General features: G+C 32.0%; 1 protein-coding gene across 2 annotated transcripts in view; it reads right to left on the bottom strand.

The window, feature by feature from the left end:
• Positions 1-11,437, bottom strand: part of PDZD8 (PDZ domain containing 8) — a 70,738-nt gene that overhangs the window by 8,902 nt on the left and 50,399 nt on the right. For both annotated transcript variants that reach the window (XM_011359250.2, XM_023530102.1), the window contains one exon: positions 3,156-3,318. In XM_011359250.2, coding sequence (XP_011357552.1) covers positions 3,156-3,318 — 163 coding nt within the window. The remainder of the gene's footprint in view (positions 1-3,155; positions 3,319-11,437) is intronic.

The raw sequence follows: 11,437 nt of genomic DNA, 5'->3' as shown, positions 1-11,437 counted from the left end.
GGAAAATTAGAGAGGTTATAGAAAACTGGTCTAAAGTTTTTTAAAGATTTATTCATTAGGACTAAAATGGCGTATGTATTTTAAATTAATTTTTAAGGCTTCCTTCAGATTTTTAAAACAAAGTTATTACTTTCTTTGCATTATAAAAGTAACATGTGCTTATAAAAACAAGAAGAGAGAGCCAAACTCCCACATCTACTCCCTGGTTTCTCTGTAAATGTAAAGTATATTGCATATTAGCATAATTACCTCCAATAGCAATCAGTCGATCTCCTCGCTGAAGATCTGCAATTGCAGCAGGTGAGTTTGGGGCCACAGTCTCAACTATGACATGCCCAGCATACCCGTCAGTTGACTGGACAAGACGAACTGCAAGTCCAACACTCTGTAAATTCCCCTTTATTAATTCAACCTTTGATAAAGAGAAAAAAATGAAAACGGATTCAAAGGAGCGGAATAAGAAAACATTAGCACACTGAGAACACTACAGTTGATGCTGAATTATACCAAGTTGACTGTTATTACAAAGGAGGAAGGAAATCTTTACTGTAACAATATGAATTAACATGTGCTCTGACTGCACCTTTGGGCCATCAAAAAAACACTTTCTTCAGTGTTTCTTATTGAAGATACATGCTCACTGTGGAAATTCTGGAAATAAACAGAAAGGCAAAATGAAAACAATTCCTAATCATATTATCTAGAACTACACTATCAACAATCTAACACGAAATTGAGATCCTATTATGAATGGAAATATAATGGGAATAATCTATGTCATTAGATGTTCTTTGGAACCTCTGTTTTTTATGGTGTTCTGTTATTTATTTTTTTGTGGGGGGGGCAAAGGAAAAGAGTTGACATTTATGTTTTATTAAGAGTTATCTTGTTAGTGAGATATCCTGTTCTAACTCATCAAGATCATTTTGTTTTCTATAAAAATGTTATCCAATTTATCAGAAGTATGTATCCCAGATTCATATATCTGTGATAAAAAAAAAAAAAATGCTGTCTGTATTCGAATCACTGATTTAAAAAAAAAGAATGCCACATCCCTCTGGTGACAAGAATTCAATCTCTGTTTATTGAGCTAAATTACAAATCAGTCTAATTGTATTATTCAGCCCACATTTCTCAGCTCTGTTCTTCAAGGTATCTCATGAGAGACTTTGCCAAACCAGCTAATATCTAAATATATCACTGTTTGTATTCCTTTATGATATAAATCCCATTTAAAAGCTATAAATTCAATTCTTCCACCTAATGGTGTTGGCAGGTAAAAAAAACAAAACAACAAAAAAAACACCTTTATTGGAAGTTGTTCTTTCATATGAGTGTAGTAGATTTTGTAAAGTTGCTTTTAAATTAAGGAAAATCTTAATCATATTATACTCAATGCGAAATGCAGTCAAGTTTTTGTTTACCTATAAGTTTACCAAAAAAACCTCCAAAACAACCCTTTCAAAAATCATTTATGTTTAAACCTCTAAAAACATCTAATTCTTGCCTTATGATATAGTAAATAATCACCTTATAATGTTAAAAGTGTTTTTCAGTTAACAAAAGCCTTTAAAAACACATTCTCTCAAATCTACAAATATATTCTGAATATAAAGAGTGCCAAAGCTAAAATTTAGAATGTGAATTTTTCTGATATCAGACAGCTAATGGTAGCAAATGAATAAAAAACTAAATTATATGGGTCTGAGTAGTATAAATTTTAAAATCAACACTTGGAATATTTTTTGTGATATATTCTTCATTCTTAAAGTGGAATGGAAGGGATGGAGTTGAGATGAGAACTGAGGCTAGTATAGGTTTTTGGATAATTCAGTTTATTTTCTGCCTACCAATCATATTATTCCCTTTGATTTTCCTATTTCAAATGATCCTTGAAATATACATTCTAGATGGAAAAGAGAGAAGGTTTTCAGTAAGAATAATTAGTAAGGGCAAATACTAAATTATTTCCCTTTCTCCCCAATTTTTACCACCAATTATTACCAGTAAATGCTCTTAATTTCATACTTAAGCAGGCAACAGAACCTGGCACCATTTATTTTACTTCTTTCCTTGTTAGAGTATAAAAACACTTTTTAATTAAAAACCTACTGAAACAAAGCACTTAAAAATGACTATTCTCAAAAATTTTGTTATTTTAAAAATTTAAGGTTTACAAGACCATCCAAATGATACTGTGACTTTTGGAACAAAACTAACATCTCCACTGGGGCAAGACCATTTAAAAACAAGAATAGCCAAAAAATACACACTGGTTATATAATTCCCCTCCATACGCATATATCTGTATTTTAAAATTATAAGACTATTGTATATACCATACATTATAAAACATACACCATCAGAGAACCTTTTAAATGAGGAGGTAGAAATACATAGAAATAGAAATCCCAAATACTCTTCCTATAGCTGGCGGGGCATGTGGCATGTACTCCCTGAAATATGACATCATTGCCCAAGAGGTTTTGGTTTTTAAGACTATGGAAAATTAAAAATATACACAAAAGCACAGAGAATAGTTAAAATGAACCCTGTGGTAGGTTATAAAATACAGTCACAAATTACTCCTATCCTTAGGTAACACATTTTTCTGATAGTAATTTGGGCTGCACTCTGAATGACAGCTTAATAACAAATGGCTGGCCAGTCAGGGATAATATGGGGCCACCAATGTGGGACCATGGAGCAGCTTCAGGTGCGCCCTCTTAGACAAGTGCTATTAGTCTCTCTCGCGCTCGTTATCTAGTCCTAATTGATAGGGGTAGTAGTGTCAATACTATCAATTTTAGGTTCAGAGTAGAAATGGTGATGATCACACAGACAACTGCTGACTTTCCCTTTCTTTCACATTCAGTAAAAAAGCAGGATTAGAGGTAGGAAGGAAGGGAAAATTAGAGAGGTTATAGAAAACTGGTCTAAAGTTTTTTAAAGATTTATTCATTAGGACTAAAATGGCGTATGTATTTTAAATTAATTTTTAAGGCTTCCTTCAGATTTTTAAAACAAAGTTATTACTTTCTTTGCATTATAAAAGTAACATGTGCTTATAAAAACAAGAAGAGAGAGCCAAACTCCCACATCTACTCCCTGGTTTCTCTGTAAATGTAAAGTATATTGCATATTAGCATAATTACCTCCAATAGCAATCAGTCGATCTCCTCGCTGAAGATCTGCAATTGCAGCAGGTGAGTTTGGGGCCACAGTCTCAACTATGACATGCCCAGCATACCCGTCAGTTGACTGGACAAGACGAACTGCAAGTCCAACACTCTGTAAATTCCCCTTTATTAATTCAACCTTTGATAAAGAGAAAAAAATGAAAACGGATTCAAAGGAGCAGAATAAGAAAACATTAGCACACTGAGAACACTACAGTTGATGCTGAATTATACCAAGGTGACTGTTATTACAAAGGAGGAAGGAAATCTTTACTGTAACAATATGAATTAACATGTGCTCTGACTGCACCTTTGGGCCATCAAAAAAACACTTTCTTCAGTGTTTCTTATTGAAGATACATGCTCACTGTGGAAATTCTGGAAATAAACAGAAAGGCAAAATGAAAACAATTCCTAATCATATTATCTAGAACTACACTATCAACAATCTAACACGAAATTGAGATCCTATTATGAATGGAAATATAATGGGAATAATCTATGTCATTAGATATTCTTTGGAACCTCTGTTTTTTATGGTGTTCTGTTATTTATTTTTTTGTGGGGGGGGCAAAGGAAAAGAGTTGACATTTATGTTTTATTAAGAGTTATCTTGTTAGTGAGATATCCTGTTCTAACTCATCAAGATCATTTTGTTTTCTATAAAAATGTTATCCAATTTATCAGAAGTATGTATCCCAGATTCATATATCTGTGATAAAAAAAAAAAAATGCTGTCTGTATTTGAATCACTGATTTAAAAAAAAAGAATGCCACATCCCTCTGGTGACAAGAATTCAATCTCTGTTTATTGAGCTAAATTACAAATCAGTCTAATTGTATTATTCAGCCCACATTTCTCAGCTCTGTTCTTCAAGGTATCTCATGAGAGACTTTGCCAAACCAGCTAATATCTAAATATATCACTGTTTGTATTCCTTTATTATATAAATCCCATTTAAAAGCTATAAATTCAATTCTTCCACCTAATGGTGTTGGCAGGTAAAAAAAACAAAACAACAAAAAAAACACCTTTATTGGAAGTTGTTCTTTCATATGAGTGTAGTAGATTTTGTAAAGTTGCTTTTAAATTAAGGAAAATCTTAATCATATTATACTCAATGCGAAATGCAGTCAAGTTTTTGTTTACCTATAAGTTTACCAAAAAACCTCCAAAACAACCCTTTCAAAAATCATTTATGTTTAAACCTCTAAAAACATCTAATTCTTGCCTTATGATATAGTAAATAATCACCTTATAATGTTAAAAGTGTTTTTCAGTTAACAAAAGCCTTTAAAAACACATTCTCTCAAATCTACAAATATATTCTGAATATAAAGAGTGCCAAAGCTAAAATTTAGAATGTGAATTTTTCTGATATCAGACAGCTAATGGTAGCAAATGAATAAAAAACTAAATTATATGGGTCTGAGTAGTATAAATTTTAAAATCAACACTTGGAATATTTTTTGTGATATATTCTTCATTCTTAAAGTGGAATGGAAGGGATGGAGTTGAGATGAGAACTGAGGCTAGTATAGGTTTTTGGATAATTCAGTTTATTTTCTGCCTACCAATCATATTATTCCCTTTGATTTTCCTATTTCAAATGATCCTTGAAATATACATTCTAGATGGAAAAGAGAGAAGGTTTTCAGTAAGAATAATTAGTAAGGGCAAATACTAAATTATTTCCCTTTCTCCCCAATTTTTACCACCAATTATTACCAGTAAATGCTCTTAATTTCATACTTAAGCAGGCAACAGAACCTGGCACCATTTATTTTACTTCTTTCCTTGTTAGAGTATAAAAACACTTTTTAATTAAAAACCTACTGAAACAAAGCACTTAAAAATGACTATTCTCAAAAATTTTGTTATTTTAAAAATTTAAGGTTTACAAGACCATCCAAATGATACTGTGACTTTTGGAACAAAACTAACATCTCCACTGGGGCAAGACCATTTAAAAACAAGAATAGCCAAAAAATACACACTGGTTATATAATTCCCCTCCATACGCATATATCTGTATTTTAAAATTATAAGACTATTGTATATACCATACATTATAAAACATACACCATCAGAGAACCTTTTAAATGAGGAGGTAGAAATACATAGAAATAGAAATCCCAAATACTCTTCCTATAGCTGGCGGGGCATGTGGCATGTACTCCCTGAAATATGACATCATTGCCCAAGAGGTTTTGGTTTTTAAGACTATGGAAAATTAAAAATATACACAAAAGCACAGAGAATAGTTAAAATGAACCCTGTGGTAGGTTATAAAATACAGTCACAAATTACTCCTATCCTTTATGTATATCCCTTTGCAGTTATTACTTTACCAAACCTCCCATTAGAGATGTAACCTGTTTCTCCACCCCTCTCTCAGAAACCAACATAACTAGAAACAATAAGCAAGGACACAGATGATCTGAACATCTGTGGAGCACTATACTTAACAATGGCAGAATACATTCTTTCCAAGTGCACATGGTAAATTCACCAGGATGTGCTAGGTCATAAAACAAGTGTTGGTAAATTTAAAAAGATTGAAATTCAAGGCATACTCTCTGAATGGAATTAAATTGGAAATCAATTAACAATAAGATAACTAGGAAAACCTGATCAAATATCTGGAAAGGAAAACAGCACAATTCTAAATAATTCACAGTCAAAGAAATCAGAAGGGAAATTTAAAATATTCTGACTGGAATGATAATGAAAATACAACCTATCAAAATTTGTGGGATGTGAACTAGTGTTTAGAGAGAATTTATAGCTTTAAAGGCTGATATTAGGGGAGAAAAAAAATCTAAAATTAGTGATCTTCGTTCCTACCTTAAAAAATTAGAAACCCTAAAGAGCAGAAGTCAACAAAATATTCCTATTTTATTTCCATAAAACAAATCATGAAAGCTGGTTTAATGGACTGATAAATAAAACTGAGAAGCCTCTAAGCTAGACTGATGAAGAAAAAAGAAAAAACATATTACCAAAATTATTAAGAGGGGAATATCACTACAGAAGCTACTGACATTAATAAGGCAATATCACGGACATATTTCATGTCAATACATTTGACAACCTACATGAACTGGAAACATTGCTTTGAAAGATACATATGACAAAAACCGAGCCAGAAGACAGAAAATTTGAATACCCCACATATCAATTAAATACATCAAATTCAAAAACCTCCCCACAAAACAAACAAAACCGAGGTCTAGACTGCTTCATTGGTGAATTCTTAGGGAAGAAATGAAAACAATCTTACTTGGAATCTTTTAACAATAGAGAAGGAGGGAACACTTCGCAAATCATGTGTTACGGTCAACGTTACCCTAATTCCCAAATCCAGACAAACACAAAACAAGAAAGCAGAACTATAGTACCGTTTGAACATGGATGCAAAAATCTTAGCAAAATTTTAGGGAATTCAATCCAACAATATATAAAAAGGATAATAATCATAACCAAGTAGAGTTAATTCCAGGAATTCAAGGTTGATTCAAGCAGCCAGGAATCAATATAATTCATCATATTAAGAAAACAAAGGAGAGAACCATGTAGTATTTCCACAGCTGAAAAAAAAAATCCATTAACCATTCCTGATAACGCCCTTAGCAAACTAGAAATACAAGGGAACCTCCTAAACCTGATTATGGGCACCTACAAAATTCTGTAGGTAACATAAATACTCAAAGGTGAAAGATTCAATGTTTTCTCCCTAAGATCAGGAACAAAGCAAGAATTTCTACTCTTAACATTTCAATTCAGTATTGTACTAGAGGGTATCGCCAAGGTAATAAAGTAAGAAAAAGAGTAAGCATAAAGATTAGAAAAGGAGGAGAAAAATGGTCTTTATTTGCAGATCCTATACATGGATAATCCCAAGAAATCTATAAAATAATTACTAGAATTAGTAAGTGAAATTAGGTCACAGACTACAAGGTTAATATACAAAAGACAAATGAGTCTATATTAGCAACAAATAATTAGAAAATTAAAGAAGAAACCAAATTAATTCACAATAACGGAATATTTAGGATTAAATTTAATGAAGGATGTGCAAGACCTATAAAAGTATGAAATATTGCAAAGGGAAATTAAGGGAGACCTAAATAGATGGAGAAAGATACCATATTCATGGACTGGAAAACTCACTATTTTTAAGATGCCAATTCCTCACAAATCTACAAATTCAATATGATCCCAATCAAAATCCTTTCAGGCCTTTGGGGAAGTAAAGAACCTAAAATAACCATATAACCTTAAATAGAACAAGGCTGGAGAGCTTATACTGCCAGATTCTAAGACTTACTATACAATGTTATCAAGTAACCAAGCCTGTGTGGTATTGGCCTAAGGGTAGACATATAAATTAATGGAACAAAATAGACAGTTCGGAAATAGACCCACGCTTATATGGTCAATTGATTTTTAACAAAGGTGCTAGACGAATTCCTGTAAGAAAAGACATGCTGAAACAACTGGATGTTTGAATGGGGAAGAAAATGGGAACCTAAACCCTTACCTCACTACATAAAGACTTACTTGGAAAGAAAAATGAGCCTAAACTTAAGGGCCAAAACTATTAAATGTATAGAATAAAAAATAGGAGAAAACCTCACTGAGTTAGGCAAAGATTTTTAAACAGGACACAAATAATATAATCTATATAATAAAAAAATTATAAAATGAATGTCATAAAATTAAAAACTTCTGCACTTCAAAAGACACATTAAGAAAGTGAAAAGACAAGCCACAGACTGGGAGAAAATATCTGCGAAACACTGATTTGGAAAAAGACTTTGTATCCATCAATATATAAAGAATTCTTACAACTAAGCAAGCAAAGAGGCTAACAACCAGATAAAATGTTCAAAATATTTGAATAGACAACTCACAAAAGAAGATATATGTATAAATGGCCAATAAGCATATTAAAAGATGTTTAATTAATCACTACAGAAACACATATTAAAACCACAATGAGCTGCTGCTGCTGCTATTACTACTACTGGATAGCACATAATACTAGAATGGCTAAAATTCAAGGCTGATACTAGCAAGTGTTGGTGAGGATCTGAAGCAACTGAAACTGAAAATATAAAATGGTATGGCTACTTTGGAAAAATTTGACAATTTCTTATTAAGTTAAACATACCCTTAAAGTTAAACATACATTTACTGAAAACATGACCTAACAATCCTGTTTTTAGGTATTTTATCAAAAAGAAAAGAAAACATGTCAGCACAAAGATTTATATGCAAATATTCACAAAGTATCATTCATAAAAGAATTGGTCAATTGGTGAATTGATAATCAAACTTGTATATCCATACGATGCAATGGAATATTACTCAGCAACAAAAATTAAACATTAATACATACAACAGAAAAATCTCAAAGACATGCTGAATAAAAGGAGTCAAACACAAAAGACTGTACACTCTATGATTCAATTTGTATGAAATTCTAAGAAAGGCAAAATTACAGTGACAGCAGATCAGTCCTTGTCCAGGGCTAGCAGTCGGGAGCTGGAGATTGAGGGCAAGTAGCACCAAGTTTTCAAGTGATGGAAATATTCTATATCTTGATTGGAGTTTAGGTCACATGACTATACAATTACCAAATTAACCAACTGTACACTAGTGAATTTGCTGCATTTAAATTATGCCTTAAATAAAACAAAAACAAAGAAAACCCTGAATATGCCATTTTTGTCTTAAGATACTTAAATATACAGATCATTGCTAATTCATTCAGATAGCCCCTGATTTTCCAATATACTTAATTTAATAAAACAACTTGAAATGAATTTAGATGGTCTTTAAGTCAATCAGGAAGGAGAGCAACATTTAGACAGTTTTTTCATTTAACTTAAGTCAAGCAAATGCATACTGACTTTTAACTACAGATAACTGGTATTACTAGACTGTAAATACAGGATTAAACCAGATATAATTATAAAAAAGAATAGTGTGCCTGAAAGAAAGAAACACTTGAAAATGTAACCCAAGTTTTTATTTTTATTTACTGTTAAATCAAGAAAGAATAAACTTAAGCATTTTTATCAAATACTTGCATGTAGTTAAACAAAAGCACTTATAATAAAGGGCAACAGTGTTCTGTCTCTCCAAGCCCCCCACTCCCATTGCCATAGCAACCACCTTTAAACTCTGTTTCTGTTTTTAGCTGTTATAGGGATTACTTTTCTCTAGATAATACAAATTTTTTTAATATATCAAATTTTAGACAATCTGCTGACTTCCTATTCTAACAGACAAGGATGTCAGCCCATTCTCCTTTCCCCAAATTACAGTAGAATGACATCACTATTTTTAGTTCCCCTATAAACCTCTTTATAACTTTAATACCCTACACTCGTATTTCTTGTTTCGTCAATAGACAATATAGACAATATCCCCCTTGATATTAGGACTTCTATCTCTCCCTTCATCTTTCCTCTTTATACCTTCCACCTTCTAAACTCTACCATCAAAGTTGATAACTATTCATGTTCAAAGTATAATTAAGCTGTCAAAGTTGACTGATTCTAAAGGCTAAAAATGAGCAGTATTTACAATATTATGACTATATATATAAATATTCTTTGCAAAGCTGGGCATCATTATGTTTTCTATCTTGTATAGCCTTTTTTCTTTTGGAGGTTTTATTTTCTTTCAACGAAATAGCTTTCACTTTAAATGTAGGATTTATATAAGTACTACTTCTGCTATTAGTTCTTAAATTCATCTTCTATCCATTCGTTTACATATTAAATTATTTAGCACCAGATAAAGGGAAGTTTTCTTTAATGCCCACCCTCACTCCTTCCAAAAGCAGCCAGTTAATAAATGTTGAAAGAATGATCGGATTAGAAAAATCCTATTTATAACCATCCCCAAAGATAGAGGAACTGATTTAAAAAAAAAAAAACAAAAAAACAAAAAAACAAAAAAAAAACACACAGACAACCAAATTTAATAATGTATGAATTTTGATGAGATCCTAGTTTAGAAAAAAAACTACAAAAAAAACATTTATGGGACTTTGGGAGCATTTCAATACAGACTAAAAATTAGGTGAAATGAGGGAGATACTAATTTTCTTATGTGGGATAATGTTTTAAAGCCCTATCTTTAGAAGTTTCATACTGAAATATTTAGGGGTGAAAATCGGAATTTCTACAACAACCCTTGCCTATGACTTTAGGCAAATGTTAACTTTTCTGAACATCATTGGTAAAATGAGGTATCTATCTCAGATGTGGAGCTACGAAAAGGTTCAGTATTGATGATTATTATTACTAGTAAGACTTAGCACTAGTAGTCAAAAATAGGGATGGCAAAAGGAAATCTAAAAACCAGTTTGCTGTATATGAACTCGACATACAACTAGAGAAAAAAGGCAAACATAAAACAAACATCAACTCAGGACATTAGAATATTTAAACTATCTTATATCATTCAAAAATTAATTTTATAGGATCAAGCTTGAGAAGCTAAAATAATTTTGATTAAAAAAACTTTATTAGAAAAGACAAAGATGACGACTAACGTCAACATTTAATAGGAGACCAATGGCTAGAAGTATAATGAGCTCAAGCATGGTCTTAACTACAAAGAGTAGAAATTATGCCGATGGTGGTAAATACCCACTTTCCCAAAAAACTGTAAGTTTTCATCCCTTTAGAAAGTTTCCTCTATGCGGTAGATTAAATTATGTATCAAATAAAAGGAAAAGGAAAAGGTCAAAAAAGGAACAGCAGGGAGAGAAAAAAAACTGTATTTCTCATGGACAAATAAAAGCATAATAAACAAAAAATCAACACGGAACAGTATTATATTGTCCTTTGGACTGATCATGAAATCTTTATTAAAAAAGAGAAAGGAGGGATGAAAGTGGAGGCAAAATGTCTGTGACAGGTATAGATTATGGATGGGAGGCCTTCAGTCAATCCCAGCAATCATCATGTAATAATTTTTCCTTTTTCACAAGAAGCCAATTGGATGTTTTTGAGTTCTATCAAAGTCTGGGTGCTCCTTTATTCCAAAAGCTACAATTAAGGAAAAGTTACATCTATAGAACTTTTCACTCGAAATCTTTGTAGACAGTGAAAGTTTGCTTTTTATGTTTCTTTCAGAGAATGAGGAAAACTGGTCCCTCAGTGTCCCAAGTGATGATCAAGATTTCTGCTGCAGGGGACGGGGGAGGTAGGTAAGGTTAAAAGGGTCAGCTATT

Source organism: Pteropus vampyrus, unplaced genomic scaffold, assembly GCF_000151845.1.
Source record: "Pteropus vampyrus isolate Shadow unplaced genomic scaffold, Pvam_2.0 Scaffold46, whole genome shotgun sequence".
Taxonomy (NCBI): Eukaryota; Metazoa; Chordata; class Mammalia; order Chiroptera; family Pteropodidae; genus Pteropus; species Pteropus vampyrus.
This window is presented reverse-complemented; position numbering and strand designations above follow the sequence as displayed.